We start from the raw sequence: 21,984 nt of genomic DNA, 5'->3' as shown, positions 1-21,984 counted from the left end.
GCAAAGATTTTGCTTGTTGTATTGTAACTGTGATGAGATTTGCAATTTGTGTTTGAGCTATGCTTTGACAGAATAACGTGGTTTTATTTGTCTTGTAACTTTGCTCAACTACAAGTATGATTTCCAGGTAGAGCTGACTCTCAAGAGGAACTCTGTTTCCTTCAAAGTCAATGAGCCACCGTATCAACCAGCTTCTGTCTCACTTTGAAAGACCTTGTCAACCCAGCACAAGACATGTGGTTCTCAAGCATTAAAGCACAAATTCAGATTTTCCTTGCAAACAGTGTCAGAAGAGAAAGACACACATTTCAGAACCATATTCCTCTGACAAAAAGTGCTATCATGGAAGAGCTCCACCAAAACAGCAAGAGAATAAATCAAATGGACAAGGCTTTATGTAAATTTTCCACAGTACTCAATGGAGGTGGGTGGGTGGGTGGATGAGGATCCTTAAGAGTCTTCTTTCTTCTAAGAAGAGACTTAAGAACAGTCAGTTCCTGAGAAAAAGGATATAAGAACAAACCAACTATGTTACTACAAAGAAAGGTAGCAACAGTGTTAAGAGTCCAACTTGGCCATATCATAAGCTCTTTGTTGACTTCAAATGTGAGACAAAAATACACTGAAAGTTGAAAAAAATAGATTGGGTAATATGAATGACTGTAAGTGAAAGAACAGCTAGGAGTAAAGCTGGAAAAATGAATGTACTAAGTGAGATGAGACTGGCAAAAAATCACACAGAAAAGGACAGCATTCTTTAAATTTACTATAGTAAAAGACAGCATAAAGTAAGTCCTAGTCTACTGCTCCTAAGAGAAGGAAAACCTATTGATAGTAAGGCTGAGAAGAGCGATTTTGCATCAGTTTTCATAAAAAGGTCAACCGTGATGAATTAATGTTGTTAAGAACTAACAAAGAAGTTAAAAAAGGCCTAGAATACAAAAGGAAGAGGTTAAAGAAGTTACATGGCTTAGATCTTTCCAAATGAGCTGAATCTGCTATATTCCTTCTGCAGTTCTAAGGAACTGACTCAATCAATCGCAAAGCAGTTAACGATTATTTTTTTAGAACTTAGGAAGGCCTGGTGATGAACTAGATAACTGATACGAGGTAGTGACTATCTTTTGGCGATAGAAAAAGGAGGAGACTGAAAACAATAGACCTGTCAGCTTAACTTTAGTTCCTCAGAACAAAGAAACAATTTAGAAGCACCTAAGGAGAAAAGAAGAGGTGGGTATCAGTCAACACACCTTCGTCAGGTACAAATTATGATTAACCAAATAATCTACTTCTGTGAGAAGGTATCAGGGCAATACCCAGCAGCCAAGATTCCGTAGTAAAGTTTTTGAAACTGTCTCAAATTCTCAGACCAAATAAGAAGCGTGATCTAGATGGGCTACAGCAGGGTGAATACAGAAACTGTTTAGAAAATTGTATGCAGAAAACAGTTCTTAGTGTTCCACTGCCAAAATGCATAGATGTGCTAAATGAGCTTCAGCGGGACTCCGTCATGGATTTGGTACAATTCAATATTTTCATTAAAGATTTAGATGAAATAGAAAGTATGATAATTTGATTTGCAGATGAAACCAAAGTAAGACAAAAATTGCATTAGAATTCAAAATCATTTTGACAAACTGGAAAAGCAGCCTGAAGAAAACAGCTGCAATTCAATAGGGTCAAGTACAAGTTACTACAATTAGACAGGAATAATCAATGGTACAAACACACAAATGAGGAGCAATGACTAGGTAGCATTTCTGCTGGAAAAAAAACAGTCTGCCTTATTGAAGATTACCAGCTGAATGTGAGCCTGCTACTCCTTTCTGTAACAAAAATGCAAATACAATTCTGGGTGGGTATTCCAAAAAAAAAAAAAAAAAAAAAAGAGTACCCTAGCAAGACACACAGATTAATCTGTTTTGCCTTGATTCAGTACTGTTAAGCTCTCTGTTAAAAATCTGTTTCTAGTCTCAGGAAAGCAATTCAAGGGGGACTTGGTGCAACTGAAAAGGGTCCAGAAGACATCACTGAAAAGCAGATAATCTGCTCCCAATGGCTAGGCTGGATAAGGCAAAAAATAATGGGCAAGGACTTCCCGTAGCAAGGTAAGACTCAGACTAGATACCTGGAAAACATGTTCTAAACATAAGGATAGTAAGAGCTGAGATAGATTGTTTGGAGAGAGTCTGGTAATTGCATTATTAGAGATCTTTAAGAAAAAAATTAGACTAACATATAGGAATGTTACAGGTTAAGTAGATCTTCAGTGGAGAAAACAAATGACCTGTGGAGATCCCAGCCAGCCATTAACATTCCCCACCATGGGAATATAGGAGGAATAATTTCAGTACTAACTGGCAGAACAGAGACAAAGGAGCAGCAGGACATTTAGAGGTCAGGTCTGCTACAGCAATGCAGGACGACTTCCACCACTTTCCACCAAGCCTAGCAGGAATAGTTGCATATCAGGAATGGTATACACTGCTGAGGTTACACAAAGAACCCAAGACTGGAAAATCAATCACTACTGGACACAGCAGTATTTAAAACCAAATCACTGTAAGGTCAGAAGACAGGAAGACAAGAAAGTACAAGCCTATATCAACATGCACGAATTGAACTGTGCAGTGTAAAAGGTAAGCTTGAATAAAACTTGCTTATGCTACAGCTAAATTTAGGGAGTGTTACAGGTCAACTCCTTTCTTGCAAACTCACTCCTCTTCACGAAAAGTCTAGAGAAGATCAAAAGGAAGGGAATTAGAATGAGCTTTCACTGATGAGCTGCTAGGAACAAATAGATTAATGAAAGCTGAGTACAATGCACTAGCAGCAACCAGGTTTGGCAGGGCTGCTATCACTGGGTCTTAGTTTATAGCAGTATAGATGAAGGGACAGGCCATCTGGGCAGAGCTGCCAAGTGAATCATAATGGATCAGGAGTACAGGGCTTCCCTTCGGAAGGCTGAGCTGGGAACATGGCACTGGGAATTCTTTTTCTTACCAATTTCATCTAATCTCTTCTCTTCTCTCTAAATCCCTTTTCTATTCTAGGCTTTGTTTCTCTGGAGCCACTTGTAACATTCCTTTGTTGTGACTGAAGGAAAGAAACAAAAGCAGCAGCAAAGCATTTTGCTGTATTAAAAGCACAAAGAAGAAATGTTTTGCCGACTGAATGTGGACTCTGCATTCTTAACTGTCCTCATCCAAAGCACAATAAAGTCTTCAGTTGCTTTGGGTCATATTCACAGTACAAACTGGTATTTCATCAGCCTGGTGTGGATTATACAGGACTGAATTATCACAGCATAAACTCTGAATTGTATTTTATATAGCCTATGGATGTGACGCTTCCTTTCATTTTCCCATTTGCATTTTAGCAAGGGCTACTAGTAGGTGTCATTCAACAGGGTTTGAGGAGATGAATTTCCATCTTTCACACTGATAGGAAGAGGGTTAGACTCTAAAAAACAAAAGAGAACAGATTAGAGCCATAAACTATGCTTTTCCTATCTAGTTATAATTAGAGTTTTTCTTTTGAGGATGAAGTTCCTATAAACTCCATCAATAAGCAGGTGGAATAAACTATATCATGGCAAGCTACAGGTAGGTAAAAAATAAAGTATGCCTTCTCTTTTCTAGAAATGAATTAGCTCTGGTGCTATAAAATCTCTAACAAATTGGATTAAAAAACAGACTCCTCTTACATCTTTATGCACAACAGAAATAGCACTCTTGCTGCTGGGAGATTTATTCATGTCACAACCAAAGCACTTCACGTGCCCAGGAAGAGTAAGTCTTTTGGCTTTTACCTCTTGTGACATCCTCAATATATTAGCCTTTCCATCCACAGACCAGGGTATATTAGAGATTAATACAGCTCAGCAACTCAAAACACACAGATTGTCAGTCCCAGTAATCAGCCTGAAGAATTTAGAGGACAGTTGTTATTTACAGAAAGTGATAAGAGACCCAGCAGAACACTTAGCTCTAAATAAACAATGTGGAAACTTCACTACCCAGAAAGTCCTAAGTGGCGAATGCACAGCTCAGATGTTCCTGAGTGCGGTTTGATTGCATTCATGCTGAGAGATAGCAAAAGCAAAAGAAGGGAAAGCGTAAGTCAGAAAGCAGGGGGCCTTTCTCACATGGATTCACTCTCGGTGTTTAGCTCTGGTTTGTTAGTTCGTTAAGAACGCGTTACAAAAAAACAGTCTCTACACACATATCACCAGCTCCATCGTGCAGCGGTGTGGCATTTGTTACAACACACGGCTTGGTTACGGGGCCTTCTGGCGTTTGGGCAGTAGCAGACCTCACTCCAAGGGCTCTGCAGAGCCTGAAGGGAGCTGGCAGGGCCTTTTTGCAGCACAGAGTACCAGGTAACTGCAAAGTTCTTCACTTTTCTCTGTTCCCTCCACCAGAGTCCATACTTGGCAACACGAAGGGAAACATTTCTCTTGCACAGCACTCAAGCTTATGGTGAAGTGCAAGGAACAAGACAGGCAGCGTACACCTTGTTTAAATGAGAACACTGATGTGTGGATTGCAACTTAACCCTGGGCCTGAAGTGTAGATCACAAATTAACCCTGAGCCTGAGCTGCTGGCTAGCCTAAGATGGGATCATGTAGAGAAGTGTCCCGTTAGAACAACTAGACTGTAGCCAAGCCCTATCTGCTTAGAAACATGCAGCGACTTACCTCCAGCCCATCCTGCCACTGGGAATTCGAACAAAAAGGGCAAGCTGGGAGCCCTGAGAAGTACAGCATGCAGAACAGTGCTTTAGCACTTCACCTGTCTTAAAACTGCATGAGGTTTCTGCTCACCCTAATGCTGTAGGGAAAAAAAAAAAATAAAAACACTCTCCAACAAGCTGCTGCTATTCACATGAGGACTTGTGATCGAGCTCTAAATATAGCAAGGTGGCACAATAGAGAGGGCTCCCGCACTTATGTTAACACCAGGAACCAACGCTTAGCGATTTGAATGGGCTGATAATAGCTTCCATGGCTGGGCACTTAGTGGATAGACTTTGCCAGCTGCTGAATTCCTTCCAGCAGCTTTTTGATGCACTATTATAACTAGGCAGATGTTGGGCTACAGTAAAACCTGACAGAGTTCAGAAATAAAATGGTGTGCCTGCCTCCCAAGACCTACCCTTGCTGATCTTTGAACTCGGTTGTTATCTTGAAGGAAAGGTTCTTCTGAACTTCAGTATGAATCTAATTAATGAGTTAATTCCCTGCTAATCTATTCTCTTCTTTGTGTCCGTTTCATGATTAATTTAGTTCCAGTGAATTTCCTTTACTGACTGCAGAGTAGAAACACATTTCCTATCCTATTAATCTCTACTTCTGACCCATCAGCAGGGGACTAAACAAGGGCAAATGCCTCCATGCTTTTATTTTCTGAGCCATTACAGGGCACAGGTGATTTCTAGAAAAGCTATGTGGGAGTAAGTAGGGAAATTCTCCAGGCATGCTGCGCCGCTACTGTAAGAGAAGATGGAGGAAGATGGTGTAACTGCTGTAAATGAGTTGAAAACTCTGCCCACTTACATCAGCCACAGATCTAGCTGAGAGGACAAGCCAGCAGGCTGCACACTGCACGGGAATGTCACTCAGATGCAAAGGATCAGAGAAACAGCCAAGCCCATACCCTGCAAAGATAAATTCTGTTGAGAGAGACACAACAGGGATCTGGGTTTTGTTACTCCTGAAGTTCTGAAGCTCCCTGATCAACTTCCAAAACTATTTTCCTGGTGTGGAAGAGAAGATCTTGCTTGGAGAAGACAGACTTCTCCATTTCCCTCCACCTTCAATACTTGGGAAAGAAAGGAAATTTGGCCTGTTTACCCCTCTAGTTACTCTTTCAATGTTTAAGTCTTAGAATGGAGTCCTCATAATTAAAAAACAAAAACAAGCAAACAAAACAACAACAAAAAAAAACACCATCTGATGTTCAAATTTAGAAAAAAAAAATACTGTATTATTGGTAGAAGTACACAAACATGAAAGAAAGTAGCAGTAAGGCTGTCATTTTCCTAGGAAAGCTAAACAATTAATAACTGCCTGAAATAACATGGGGAGTAAGCACATGGCTGCAGCTTTATACCTCTGCATCCTGTTCAGAGCTAGGCCGTTTATTTCTTTCAAGGGTTTACATCTGTTAGTATTAAGCCACACTAACAGCTCTGATGGGTTTACATGTATCTTGCTGTTGCATGCATCTCTTGAGAAAACTCAGGGATGGGAAAGGTTACCTTCCTGCAATCGCATTCCTACCCCCACAGCTCTCATGTGCCCTTCAGGGAAAAATGTTTAAAAGAAAAGAAAACAAAAAAAAAGTAAAAAGAAACAAAACCAAAGCAGCTCACTTCCCCCTGAACAGCACAAAATATATTGGGGCTGTGTAACATACACGGCAGAACAAGTACTGCCAGTGAGTAGCAACACAAACCTTCCATCTGATGACACGATGCTTCAAGGACATTTTTAATGATGGATCAAGGACACTGCTGTTTGAGAGTAACCTTATTTAAGTTCTATTAACTGCACGCAGATCCAGCACCCCACAAGGGATGGAGTAAAAGCGAGAAAGTACCAGAAGGCATGAGAGACATCTATGCGAACAGGTATCCGGTCTTCATGACTATTCCTGTCACACCTACAGGGGAAATAATCTCTGAAATTTCAGTAACCATCTTCCTACTGATCCTTCACCAATAGCTGGTTACTCAGAGCCACTCTGTAAGTGGATGGAAATGCCAGACATGAGGAAAATACACTGAAAAGAGTAGAGACCTCGAGTGAGCCTATTCATTATTCCCTTTCTGATAAATTCCAGCTCCTATGCCAGAGTACTCCATTTCTGAGAAGTTTAAGGAATTAGTGGATGCTTTGTTACAGACATTTGACACTGGTGGGGTTAAATTCCTGATGGGCCATGACCAACAGAGGGACCTGAGCTGGAAAAAAGAAAAAAAGATCGCAAGTTATGCAGTGATCCTGAGTAAGCTGCTCCCAGTTTTGCTGTATCTCCAGGTGCTGGGTCACACATGACTAGATTTCCCAAGCAGAATGCTATACAGCCAGCAGCGGCAGTATTACGGGCTTAGCCTTCAGGCCTTGCTCTCCAAGGAGTTTCTCCACTTGGAGCTGAGGCTTTGATCCTGAACAGTACATTTGCACAATAAGAGTTCGGGTATGATTTTAAGAAGTGAGAGAAAAGTGAACAAAACCCCTGCTTGAGTCTTATGCCTCCAATCTGCTCTTCCTTTGAAAGGGCAAAGATGCTTCAGAGACATTGTTAAAATACCTAAACCATTTTTTCAGCCTATTCCATTATTTATGTTTCCACCCATAACATTTTATTTTTTTTTTTAATCCTGAGCTCTTGAAAGTGAGGCATCAGTTTGTTTGCAGTCTTCAGGATCACTTCCATGAGCTGCAAGGAGAAGACAGGGAGAGGGGTTAGCTCTTGGTCTGCTTTTGACCTTCCATACCCATCTTTTTCAGGGCCCCTCTCTCTTCTCACTGTTCTGTGCTACCCACAAGCTGCCGGCATCACAACTCCATCCATTTGTTTTTCTACTTTGTATTTGGTCCTTTCTAGACATCAGTAAGAATAATCATTGACTTCAAGTCAGACAGATAAATACAGTTAAATGGTCTTAAAAAAAAAAAAAAAAAAAAAAAAAAAGACATGATTTCTTATGGGCATGCACTTTCACCTGAGAGATTCTGGTTTCCTTCACATCTCCTATTTGTGGCCAGTAAATTTCCAAGGTAATAACGGCTTAAAGATAAAATGGTTTCTCCAATACATTCATCAAATCAGGCTGATTAATCCAGGAACCTACCACTCTTCTTGAAAATACCAAAACTCAACTGCAATGCATGCAGACAGTAAAAGTGAAAATATTACACAACTGTTACTTTAACAAATGCTATGCTGTCTTTAGCAAAACCATCTTGAATTCTTGTCTTCCTATAACTTTAAAGACAGTGCATAAATAAGGAGGGTTCCAGACCGGGTGATAAAAGTACTTAGAGGCATACGAAGACTGAAAATAAACTGAGCATCTTTCATGACCAGATGTACAAGAAGAGAGGTGATAGTTGTTTACAAAATAACTGGCAATTTGGGCACTCCCAATTATTCTCTCTTACAGCAGAGGACAAAAATGCATTTGCAAAGGTGAAAGACCAGCTGATGAAAGGAAATACTCTTTCTTTCTGCACAACACACAGCTAATCTATAAAACTCATGAGATAGCAGCGTGCAGCCAGGAGCAATATAAGATTCAAAAAGCATTAGCCACTACTACAGAAAATCAGAGCCCTGGAACATTTCATTAGACAGGATTATTGCTATTATAATTATTTGGAAAGGCTACAAATTCTCATGTTTCCAGGTATAAATAAATAAGTGTCTGAAGATCGAAAGGCATTCCCCTAGGTGGTTGGGGTAGTCTGTAATTGCCCACTATGGCAATTTCTTGCATCCCTCATCAAAATCTCTAATGCGGAGCACTGTCAGATAGAACACTTAACTGGACAAATGTACTACAATGGATCCTGTCTTCTTATGATTCACTTATTCACAGATGAAAATACAGGTTGTGTGCTACAATGAAAAATAAGTATTAATACCAGCAAAAGCCTGCCAAGATAAATCCAGGTAGCAATACTTTACCCAAATTCTTGGCTGCCCCCTGCAGGTCGACGGAAGATGAGACACTATTTTCCTATCTGAAATGGGGGTTTTGCTTGCTATTTGAATTGCATAGGACTTTTATCTTTTAATGAGATGCTGGTGCTTTATGGAAGATGCTGTAGAATGGCATCTTCAGAAACAATTCTGAAGTACAGAGTGTGATGTAAAAACTTGTTGGGCAGACTAGACAGAACAAACAGATTAGACAGAGAAATAGATAGAGAACAGATGCTTTCTATTCTTCCCCTTATTCTTCATTTCTGATGATACTGCCCTGATAGCAGAATCTTTTTCTGGCATTCAGCTGCTTCTATTGCTTATTCTGCCTTCCAACTCCAAATCCTCTTACTCTTTTTGAAATAGGGATTTAAGGTAGTAACTAACTGTTAACGCTTAATAGGAAACCATTATGGTTTAACTGGTGAATAGTATGCAATAGATAAAGCTGCTGATTATGTACTTCTAAATGGTTAAAGACGTATGTGAAAATCTAACCGTAAAGCCTGTTTCTGTTACTTTGAAAATGAAACTCAACCGTCCAGAAATTAGCTTTTCATCCACTTGAAAAATAAAAGTTTTACCAAGAACAAACGGAAGTCAGAATGGGAGATGGAGCCATTCAGCAGGAAACTCCAACTGCATCGTGGGGAGAATACAGAGAGGGAATATTGCCCTAACAGCTGCAAAGGGAAAGTTTTTCTTCTTTCCTCTTCCACTGTTCAGAGCCTGCCTCTCCCCCAGCCCATGCCCTGGCACTATGGCTTTGCTCAGCACTTGTGGCAGCTGCCTGAGCTCTTAGCATCCACCCATGGGAGCAGAAAGAAGCCATGACTGAAATGATAGGGCCTTTGGGAAAGGAAAACATCACAACAAGCTAATTTTTTATGTTTGCATTGGCCACTGCATCCCAATCTAATTCTTTCAGAGCTACAGCTTTCTATAGAGTTCTGCTAACTGACCTCACCTAGCATCAATCCTTCCCCCTCCTCTACCACCACCCCACATCACAGGTCCATCTACGCTTTTCCAGGCCAGAATCAGTCCCGTAGCTCTCACATTGCACCGTGACAGCGATGAGAAACCGTCAGTGCTCTGCCCTCCAACCACTGGTTGAGTGAAGTGATTGTCCTGCTCTGATCTGAGCTGATGCGGCCTTACCACAAGCACTGTGTGCAGTTTTGGGCACCACAGTAGAAAAATCTATGACAGAGTGTCCAAAAGGAGGGCTACAAAGATGGCGAAGGGCCTAGAGGGCAAGCCATAGGAGAAGCAGCTCAGATTACTCGGTTTGTTCAGCCCAGAGAGGAGGAAACTGAGGAGAGGCCTCATGGCGGCCTGCAGCTCCCTCACGAGGGGAGCGGAGGGGCAGGTGCTGAGCTCTGCTCGCTGGGGACCATGACAGGACCTGAGGGGACACCATGGAGCTGGGACAGGGGAGGGTCAGGCTGGGTGTGAGGGAAAGGTTCTGCACCCAGACGGAGTGGTCAGGCACAGTAATTCTCACTAATTCTTTTCCGCAACATTACATTTAGCCTATACATCCTAATAAATCCATATGGCTTCTGACAGGATATAACGAATTGTCACAGCCAACAGGGACTGGCTTATGCATTTGTATCTCCATGTGTATGTGCTCATCCACAGTGGTACATGCATGTTCTGGGCCTTGAAACAACAACCTGCACACATTTATCTCATGTCTCACATGATAGCTCTGCCATGTCTCTCTCTCCAGTATCTTGTGTGGCAGCAAGCGTCAGGGTCTGCGTGAGTCACAGACACAATGCACTGAACAGCCAGAGCCTCTGACAGAATATACAATAGAGCGGAGATGTCTGTGGAGGTGGCTTTGGAGTACTTTAAAAATGCTGTTCAAGTGCCGACTTTCACCTCCAAATGTGACACTTTGCTCACCCACCCACTTCACTTACAGGCTATGTGCTCCTTTTACAGTAACTCACCAGCTTTAATTACGAATTTCTGCCTTTTCTACCCTTTTAACTGTTTAGTTTCTCATTTGTCTTGCTAAATGATTTTTTTTTTTCTTTGGACATGCTCCTAGATAGCAGTTGCATACTGTCACCACAGTACAAGAGGCCTGGTCAGACTCTCATTTGCAGGCTAGGCACCAAACCAAAAGAACCTGCAACAAGCTTTTGCCTCGAAAGCAGAAATCTCTTACATTCACTTTGCAGAGAAAGGATGAAGAGATGGAGACACAATGTGCCTAGGAATATCATTATAGCAGAACCATTTGGCTCTCCTTCACTCTTATGGCCTGAGTAACTTAAATCGGTAATGAACTTCTGACCTGGAGAAAAACTGGATCCCACTGGTGGTTTTACAGGGGTTTCAGCACCTTTTATTACTATACCTTGCCCATGACAGGAAATATTCACTTTAAACAATAGTAAGGTACGTGACACTGCCACCTTCAATGCGGTGTAGCGCTATGAGGCTTTGATGCTAGTGATGGGTAAAACTCTACCTGATTTCACAGATACCTGGCATTCATTTCAGTTTGCTTCTAAATTCTGTGATGCTTGGATATCAGAGCCCCTACTATTTGGGTCCAAGAGGTAAGGACTCTAAATGGTGAAGTGTTCAATCCAGATAAACCAGATAAAGCCTTTAGTTCCTGTGATCTACATCCCATTACTAATTCTCCAGAACACTGGAAAGCAAAGTCCGTTTTCACCTTCAACCAGTGTAATTTTCCATTACATAGTGTGATCCTCAAGAGACTCTTTTGGGACTTGTGGACGGATTAATTAAAGGTCACCTCAAGTGACAATTGCCAGAAAGAGAACAACTCATCAGAGGAAAAATACACCACTTCCACTAAAACATGCTTCCATCTGAGGGGCTGGAAGTGCATTTTGCCTAACTACCATCCTTGTCACTCACCCCATTGTTTCACCTGCCCTACTACAGGTAATACAGTGTTCATCATTATGAAATGCATGCCAGTTCTGTTTTTCACAAGGCAGAAGCTCTTTTGGGAATCATTTGGGAAAGTACCACATGGAAACAATACGATAATAAGAGCCTTGGACTTCCCTTATCACTTAACCATGTTTCCCACCGGCCCAAAGGCACAAGGATTGACACTATAGTTGAAAGCAAAGGACAGAGATCACCACAGTTGCACTAAATTGCCTGCTATGATGACAGAGACCCAAATGTAATGCAGCTGGAGCTTCAGCCACTGCTGAAGGTTATATGTTATATGTATATGTGTTATACATTATATGTATACATATAACCTATATAATGCTATATAGAATCTCCTAACCCTACCTCTTAAACATTAGATCCATGGTATATTCAGTCTGAAATCCCTCCTCCAGCTGCATTCAAAATGACCAATAGTCTAAATAGACCAATCTTCCCACAATTCTTTGTGCCCTTCCAGAAAAGACCATCTATCCTGTTCCAGTGTCAGCACTATCCTGGTCTATAAAGGTCACCTCAGAGGAAAGTGGATGTCCCTCATAATCCATTCCTTTGCGGGACACTTCAGCAATCAGCTTTATTATTCTATTCCAACATGTGAAGGGACCCAATGGCTTTCATATTTCAAGTTAGATTTTAAGGGAAAGGACTTCACCACAGAAATACAGATGCTCCTAATCAATATGAAAATGTCTAATACCAGACAGTACTATACCAATACGCCTCACAGAAAGGGCAATGCAGAGCCCATTTGTTCTGCTGGATATATACAAGTTCATTATCTGTACTCTAGTCAGATCTGTACGTGTATAGTAATTTGAATAACCTCAGACAGATATGATAGCAAGTAGTCCTTTTGTGCATATTTGAAGTTCTTTCTATGATTTCTTTCTCTGCCTTTCACTCTTTTCCTCTCATTCCTTTCTGCTGCCATTTAAATTGCTATTATTAGCTATTAAATGATAAATTAATTACCTCTGAAATAAGCATGAATAATTATTCCCAGTCTGGCATAGCTGGGGCTGGCATTTGATAACAATCAACAAAAGCTGTGCAGCTCCCAAGGTATTTCATAATAATCATAATAAAAATCAATAGAGGGAAAACAGGGACAGCTCTAGAAAGTGTTAATGAAAAGTTGCTGAATTACAGTGGCTCACCTGTGCACAGCTACATAAAAGCCTTCTGAATACCAAATGCATTCATTATAGGCTGTATTGCTTGGCTGAACCTCCAAAGAATTCACTGGGCTCGGATTCTCACACTAACAAAGAAAAGATGCTGAAGAGGCTGGGTGAGAAGGATGAAGGGATGGATAGGAGAAAGTTCACATTCTTACTTGGAAAACATGATTATCAAGGTATACAGGGACAGTAAAATCTGAAGCCTGTAATACATCCAAACCCAAAACCTGAGTTTTTTCCTTCCAATAGCAGGGACTTCCAGGTTTTAGGTCAGACCCTGGAGGGCAAGGTACCACCACTCTTTTGCACCATCTGTAAGAAAGATCATTGTAGAGTATTAGAAGACAACTACAGTTCAGTATTACTGAAACTCCTTACAGTGATATGGTGATATGAAACCACACCAGAACCTAGCTTCAGTTACTCTTATAGCTGATGCATTGTGTTGATGTTAAACGTTATTATGTGCCCATTAAAGTGTTATAAGAAATACATTAGAAACTCCTTTTGTCCCATGTTCTACACCACCAATATGACAAAGTGTGGCAAACATGACAATTGGTTTATTTAGCTAAATGCATCTCCTTGGCACTTCTTGCTCAGGCATCCAAATATAGAAATACCACATCCAGAGATGTTCATAAAGCAGTAGAAATTTTAAATTCCTTTACCAGCAATAAAATCTGTGACTAAGCTTAAAAAACAAACAAAAACATCAACAAAAAAAAACAGTATCAATAAGCAACCTCCTCTCCTGAAAGCTGGCACAAGATATTTAACATCTACAGATGATCAAGGTAAAAAAAAAAAGTCCCGAATCTTTACTTAAAGAAAAATGAGCATTCAATCAAATGGAAGTCTGAACCAAAACTGTCAAATAAGTCCTGCTGTTACATTCCCCAAGGAGTTAGATTCACAACCTCATGAAAGAACACTTTCAACTTCATGCATGTGTCAGAGGACTCCTCAGAGTCCAACTGCCCAGTTTGCCTCAGGGAACCGGATGCCATGGCTGCTGGAACACCCTAACTGCGAGGTGACGGGGCATTTTGTTGGGTGAAGCACTGTCTTGCACTCAAACCTTTCAGCTGAAATTTGTTCCAGTTTACTTAATAAAAACAGACAAAATGCAACAAGGAATTAAATCCACATTCACCTGTAATTAGAGGAAGACATACTCTATCAGGCAAGGGAGCCATTTGCCATCACTGCACAGAAGTATCATGCTGCATTTCTGCTGTTCAAAGATGTCAGAAATGCCTGAAATGAAGCAAACGTGCTTTGTTCCATCTGTATTATTTTGCTGTTTGAACTTTCCTCTTTCTTGTTTGCTTCATGTCCAAAAATTCACTCTAGTTTGATCTGAATGGCATTTCGGCCACATAGCTTAAAAGATGAGTGGACTTGCTTGCACAGCCATAATCAGGGGAGGGTGAATTAGAGTGCAAGGATGGGAAATCCAACATTTCAATACCATCCAGGATCATGATGGTGCATCAATGCACTATAGAAGAAGAGCAAGCACAGTTCCAAATGATCTGCTAATCCTTCTTGTCAATTCTTGGATTTGCCATCCACTCACCAAGCAATCTAACTCTTCTCAGTGTATGGAAGATGAAAAGATTACATCCGGACAAAGAGCCAGAATAGTGATTAAGCTTCCTGCTTTTGATTAATATCAGAGCTAGGCATATTTGCCATCTGGGATGGAGAAGGATTTGGCTCTGCTCAAGAAATGTAAGAAATGAGAAAGAAACACAAGAGATGTATAATATCTGAGTCAGCAGAAAATTCTTAATGACTCCTGAAAGGTCTGTCTCAATATGTACATGTACCATGTGTCTCCTGAACAAACTGATACAACCGCTGCAGTGCAAAACACTCCCAAGCACAACCTGGAGGGCAGAGGAGAAGAGAATGAAGGAATATACTATCCATTCAAAACGTGAGGAAGAAGGGGAAGACACCTTTAATGAGAAGATGCTCTCGCTTTCTTAAACCTGTTTTAAGTGAACAAACAGTCACTTCCCATCTTCTTTCTGGCCATGACAAATGTGAAGTTACCTGGACAGCATTGACTTAAAACCTAATCGCTTTTACAGCAAATGAGGCATGAAACCTATTATCAAAACACATGATGTCTGAAGTACATGCTGGCGTTTCACTTTCCCAGCAGAGAGCTTCTGAATGCCTGAATTGACTACAAGGCGTGGTGGCAGGCTGGAAACGCAAAATTAGTGGTTCCTCCTGTGGCATGGCAAATGCTTGTGAGGCCAGCTTGTGCCTTTGGGAGAGGGCAGAATAAAATGTCTGTATGAGCATCTGATACATTACCTTGTTTTTTGAAGAAGGCTGTTAAAGACCAGAAAACTCTCCACACATTTGGCCTTTGACCTTGGCAGAGTGGTCCTTAAGACTGACCCTGTTGCACGGAGGTGGAAAAAGGGCTATTTGATGCAGAAAAACTCCTATATAACACTTGTGAAGAGAAAAAATAAATAAAATAAACAAACTACTAAGTTCTTAAGGTTTTGTGAAACATGAGGGTGATAATGCTTGAACAAGTGTCCCAGGAACACAGGATGCTAATTAAAAGCTGGCTAATACCTTAAACAATTTAACCACTAGAGGGGCAGAATTTTGCTAGGATTATCAAAAGTTTGTTCCAGTCCCAAGGGCATTTATTCATTTGAAGTTTTCAGGACGTCATATGGATGTTTTTGGAAACACTTAGATAGCCACTTGGTTTTGTCGTCATTCAATAAATGATGAGAAGCAACATATTAGATACCAATAACCTTTTGAGCATTGGTTCCAGGACCCTGTAAGCACAACATTTATATAGCATTTACATTAGATCAATTCAGAAGTCCCTTAACTGGATTTTCCCTTGATTTAATCAGGTACAGCATTCGGTAGGAAGCACATAGGAACTTTCTGTGGAGAGATAATATCTGAATAACAGGCCTGGAATTTACTACAGAGGTTTCACAGTTAAAGCACTTCAGGTATGACGCAGATGAGCACTTCCAGGTGGTCCAGAAATCCTATATCACTGCAGTACCAGTGGCAATAATTTCAGGAGTTACCTGTTCGTCTCTAAGGCAGGCTTAAGAAGGACATATATGTCACCTGATAACTAGGTGGAACTTGGAATAGTCCTTGAACGTGCCTAGTTTGTATCTAGCCCTTGAGCTTTGATGACACACAGGGAGAAAGGAGCTCTTCCTGCAGCCGTCACACCTTACGGTTGTAATTTATATAATGCATGTACTGTATTTTATACTTCCTCCAACTTTTTGCATGTTTATGAGACAGCTGCCACATAGAACTGCTGCAGACCAGTGACAAATAGCTGTTGGGCCAACTTCATGACGTCTAAGGATTTCTGGGTCTTAGGGGAAATACTCTACTGTTCTACTAGTGGTGTAGGCCCAGTGATGGAAGTTCAGCGCCCTCTACTTATCCTCAGACTCAGATACTTTACTACTCTGCCTCTGCTGGGAACTTATTCCATTTGCCCTACTCACGCTTGTGAATGACTTCCATTTACTCTTCATACTAGACTGAAGAATGCATGGGTCAGGAAGAAATTCTTGCCCATGTATCAAACTGTATTTAGTTAGGTCTGCTAAAGGTTTTGTACACCTTTCTTTGGCTCATTGGAGACTGTGTCTGAACACTATGGACCAGATCTGATGTGAGAAATATCCCATTCACACAGGAGGACCAGTCACTTCAGACCAGTTATTTTCCTGACAGCTATTACCTTGCTCTGATTTATTGACCACTGATTCTGAAAGAACTGTATAAAGGTCACAGCAGACAGTTTATTCCAGGGAAGCAGGGAGGGTCCAGCCTGCATCTTCACCTCCTTCACAGCAGTAGAGAAAGAGTAAGGCTACGAAATACTCAGAGCAGAGAGAGACTGAAGAGGAAAAGTAAAAGACACATGCAGTTATAAACCTTGACAGGTGAAAATGTTTGCTGTTGGAAGGAGATGCTGAAATGCCAAGTCAATGACACGCACACCAGACACCAGGGCAAAAGAGAGACAAATGCAGGGCATGAACTGTGGGGATTTCACAACAGAAGGGACCTCTGGCTCCATAGGTTGTGATCTATGTACCTTTGCAATGAGACATTTCATCTGGGAGCCAGCTCTATTCAGTGCTGGATTAACTTTTCATTCCATTGCTTGACCTGTCACCCAGAGTACTACAGAGATGGGCACTGAGAAATACATATTTAGGAAACACATTAGATTGAGATAGACATATTTAACATAAGCACTGTGCAATACATCACACTGCTCACATCTGTAGCGATCAGTGCAATTTCATCCTATTTCCACAAAACAAAACCCTACCAATGAATAAAGATTGTATTTTCATCAAGGTTGAGCAATAGCAATTATTTTATTTTGACACTGCTAGTAGGACAGTCTTTGTGACACACTTTATTTTGCCAGAAAAGCATTAGCTACAATCAGAGCTAATGCTTCCCACTTCAACATCTATGAATAATATTTCCTGGGATCAGGGTTGTACAGACTGTTGGAAAAGGGTTTACCTTCAGGGTGTTAAAAAACACCTCTGCTCACAATATAAAGCACACAAGAAAGAAATCCCACAAGGTACCCACCTAGATTGATCCTGTGTTGCATGTGCAGGCCCCAGGTCTAACTCTGCTTTGGCAAAGGTACAAAATAAATTGGGTATTTCTATCCACGTTTACTCACACTTTCATAAGAAGAAAATATAGAAAGGATTCAAAGATGCCATGCATTTTTGTGATAACCATAGAAGACAACAGAGCTGGGTTTAAACTACAGACACTTCATTCTCCTTAAACCCACAAAGACGGCACCAGCCTAGAAAAAAAACAGAGTATAATTTCCACTGACGTAATGATACACCACCTTAAGCTGCAAGGCTCTGGTGACTTCCTTGTGCTACCTAAAAGAGCAAGATTGGACTTTGTCTTTACAGAGTAAGATTAGACTGCATGGAACCCCACAGCTCCCTCCAGATAAATGTTTTTATGGAGAATCATTTTTTACTTAAAAGTCTGTGTCTTATTTTATTTCAAAGTCTGAGTTGAGAGAGAGGCCTGGACATAGCTGCCCTCCTGCCCATACCAACGTGCTCTCTGTATTCTGCATTCTTGCATTGGTTCCAGTAGGCCTCCTATTCCCTCTAAAATCAAATTACGCAATTCTTTTGGTGAGTCTCATAGAAACCCAGAGGCAAAATATTAATTTTCTGAATCAGAATCAATAGACTACACAATCATTTTCAATGAATTATTTATCAAAAAAACAGAATATGCTAGCAAGCCCCTTGGTCCCTGTGTCTCTCTTTCCCCAGCCTCACGCAACAAGCTCCTGCAATATGGCATGTCTCTAGATAGGATTAAACAATGCAACTGTTTACCTGTTCTGCAAATGGTAACTAATTGCACTTAACCCACCAAAACTAGATAGATCTGCAATTTTACCCAGTGGAGTGAAAATGAACAAGTAACTGTCACATTGCCTTTCAACAGTGGCATTATATCCCTGGATGACACTTATGCTGGGGAAAGTTGAAGGGACAGAAGGTTTTGCTTTCAGTCACCATGGCCACGTTTGGAACACTATGGGAGCTTTGGAGATTTGGAGGTTTGTTGATTTTAAAGGTATTGGTAACTAGAGAGTTTCTTACTACTATTTTGGTACAGGTCCATTACCCCATGATACTGGGAAAAAAATAAAGGAATGCCTAATAGTATGAAACCAAACAAATCAAATAGTAACAGAAAACTACACAGATCAGGGAAAGGCCTCACTGAGCTAGTGTGACTGGGTGGCTTTTTATCACTGTCTAGGGCTAATCAAGGTTCAATATTTTCCTTCCCAGAAGAGACATTATTTTATGCAAAGGCTCTTCCAGCTCTAGTTCAAAAGACTTTGATTTATATCTCAAATCCAACCACCTGGCCAGTAGTTCTCTCTATTGACACACCAACGATTTGTTGGATGGATGTCCGCAGCCCTGAAATTGTTTAGGATACATGCTAATTGCTTCATTTATGTGTTCATACGTTCAAGTGAGCACAGCTATACCAAAGGAATGTCTCTATTTTTCAGGCCTCTTTTTTCATTGTCCCTCATAAACATTAAAAACCGTGAACAAGCTTGTAAGAATGGTTTCCGGCATGAAGAACAGGTGGTGGTAATGTCAGTTAAGTATTCCTGCAGGGAGAAGACTGGAAGCTTGCTATAAATTATAGGGGCATTTCTGCAACTGAAAAACTTGCTTTTCATTGATGAAGCTTGAAGCACTCTTTGATGACAAACCCACTGGGAAGCTTCAAATCATATCAGATCACTAAGTTTTCTTTCTCCATTTGTCTTGGAAAAACATTATTACAAGCATATGTGCTTGCACATAGCACTAGCGAGAATGCTCTAGAAAGGGTATATACATTTCCACTTCATCACCAATTCAAGCTGAAGAGTCCCATATTCTGACATTTATCCAGGCCAAAGTCCCCATATATTTATACTATGGCAAACTGAGGTGCATAAATCCCTAAAGGAAGCTAAGAAATGAATTTTGCAATTTAGAAAAACACCTCCTCAATGATCAGTAGGATACTGACTTCGTCACATGCATCAAGAAGTCACCAACCTGTGTTCTAAATGTATGTAGGTCTCAGTACAGTGTGAAGAGGAATATCTGTGAGAATCCTTGCTGAATCAGGCCTACAATTTCTAAATCATGTCATCAAATTCCATTACTAATCTGCAATATTTGTTCCCTGCCTATAGCCCTTAGAGAATGTCTTCCCTGTAAGAGATTGTCTCCATGGAAGATCTCCCAGAGGAGAACCCTCTGAATAATACCATCACTGACCTTTGTGCTCGGTCTGTTATCTCCTCATCCAGATCCAGCAGGAGCGCTGCCTGGTCCATCACCTTCTTGCTGCAGGGCAAGGATTTGAGATGCAGAATGAGCAGAGCAAGGCAAAACTTGCTTCCCATCTCCTCCAACTCTTGAGTCCCCAGCTGCAGGCCCTGGTGGAGAAAAAGCAGGAAGGTTCATTGCTGAGTGTGCAAGTTGCAGGTGTTAGGAGACAGTCAGGTTTGCTTTGGAGGACAACTCTTAGTGTTCTTCCTTCCATTCTGAATGAAGCATTCATTCACTTTTGCTATATTTCCCCTAAGCCATTCACAAATTCACTGACAGCATTTGGTCTACAGGAGCTATGCTAAAATAGACCTTATTTTACAAAAGGGGAAACAGAGGCAAATAGGTTAACCACCTAAACTACATTTGCAGAAGTCATCATTGTAAGAATTATACTCAGTCCCCAGGAGGATCCGACTGTAAATCCAGTTTTACAAATGATTAGGTCTCATTTTTTTCTCTCTGTAGAAAAAATCATCTCCCTAAGCAATGGGAAACAAATAGGCTTTATGACTGTAAATACTGGGCAGTGACAGAGATGGAAAAGGAAACTGGGAGAGAAGGAGGGAGGGAAGATCTTTAACAAGTTATGAATTGTTTTTTAAGAAAATCAATTGCAAAGTAATTGCAAACTAACAAACACCTCCAAGGAATTTCTCAGTCTATTAAAAGCTTATGTCTCTCTATCAGAGACAGGCTGAGACAAAGATGCACAAGCAGGGTTTGGATTACTAACATCATCTTTCCAAGGGGACTCCTCCAAGCTGTGGATCCTCACTTGGAACACCCCTGATTACCAAGTCTCTGTGTGTTTTTTCACTAACTACAGATATTACAAACAACAAAAAAAAAAAGTAAGACATCAAAGGTCTGCATAGGAGTAATTCAATGTAATTACTGGTAGTTTCATGCAGGCAGCAAGATGGCGAGAGACCAAAAAAAACACAGATACACTGAAAAAAAAAAACTAAGAAACTGCAAAATCCCTCATCTGTGGCATTTAGTGACCACATCACATGTTGCTCCTTAATGCTATCACATCAGGGGTTGAATCAATTGCTGAACAATTGCTGCTTCTATCAGCCCCGTGCGCTTTTGCAGCACAAGCCATCTCTGCAGCCACCCATTTTCCGACAAGAGCTCCAATCCCATTTCCAAGATTGTTTCCTTAGCAACTGTCACAAGTCCACGCTCGCAGCCCTGGCCCTAGCCACAGGCACAGGGCGTGCTCCACAACAGCATGGCCTGTACCTGACTCTCTACTAGATATTTGTTAGTGGACATCTTATGGGTAACAGAACCCATATATTTTCCAGTAATCTATTACAGGGCTGAGCTCTGTCCTCCTGTTTGTTTTTGCTGTGTAACATCACTGCCTTTGTCAAGTTCTCTGGGATCTCAGCCGCTCTGCAGAGCTGTGAGATTGTTTCTGAGCCAACAACCTGCAGGTGGATGGAAGAAAGAAGAGATTTCTCATATTACTGTCTACAATTCTCTTGTAAGCTTTTTTGTACATTTTTGTTACAGACCACAAACTACTTGGACAGGGTGAAAACCACCACTACAACTTGGGTAGGTCTGGCATGTGCAAATATCCAGCATGACAGAAGCCCTATCTGATAACAGATACATTTTCCTATAATAACTATGCTGAAATTCTGCTTCCTTTCTGAGACCCTGCAAGCCAAGTGTGAATATGTTATTATAATGATGGACATGAACAAAATAATGCAGAGCTTGAACTTACACTGAGTGGTTGGACAGCTAGATAAGCACAAGACTGCCTAGAAGAGCATGCAAACAATTGGGAAAACATTGCCTCAGTGCCAGACAGGGCTGGAGGTCTCTGGCAAACGGACTTCTGCTCTTGGGACAGTCTCCTAAATATTTTTAATAACAGTAAGCAAATCTCTGACACCATTTCTTCTCTTACCCTAATCATCTTTTCTGCAAGCTTTGCCAAGCAAGATTCAGATACAATGAACTACAGCAATTATTAATAATGGTAAGAAAACAGAGAGAGAGGCTTATGGGAAGGAAGTGTCATTAACGCAAAACAATGAGAGTGCTTAGCAGCTCTGCATAGATTCCTAAATGTTTTATTATTTTACTTTAAAAGATAAGATATTTTAGTGTGACAGAGTTACAATTGGCAGGCAGAAGTGGTGACATTT

The 21,984-nt window shown here is 40.9% G+C and overlaps 1 protein-coding gene across 4 annotated transcripts in view; it reads right to left on the bottom strand.

The window, feature by feature from the left end:
- Positions 1 to 21,984, bottom strand: part of AGBL1 (AGBL carboxypeptidase 1) — a 287,320-nt gene that overhangs the window by 71,464 nt on the left and 193,872 nt on the right. For 3 of the 4 annotated variants that reach the window (XM_084532780.1, XM_084532777.1, XM_084532778.1), the window contains one exon: positions 19,757 to 19,917. In XM_084532780.1, the coding sequence (XP_084388906.1) occupies positions 19,757 to 19,917 (161 nt within the window). Of the gene's footprint in view, positions 1 to 12,651; positions 13,170 to 19,756; positions 19,918 to 21,984 lie in introns of those variants that run through there. The other variant, XM_084532779.1, reaches the window with a different exon arrangement.

Source organism: Aythya ferina, assembly GCF_964211825.1.
Source record: "Aythya ferina genome assembly, chromosome: 11".
Classification (NCBI taxonomy): Eukaryota; Metazoa; Chordata; class Aves; order Anseriformes; family Anatidae; genus Aythya; species Aythya ferina.
Note: the sequence above shows the minus strand (reverse complement) of the source record. Positions and strands in the feature narration are given on the sequence as shown.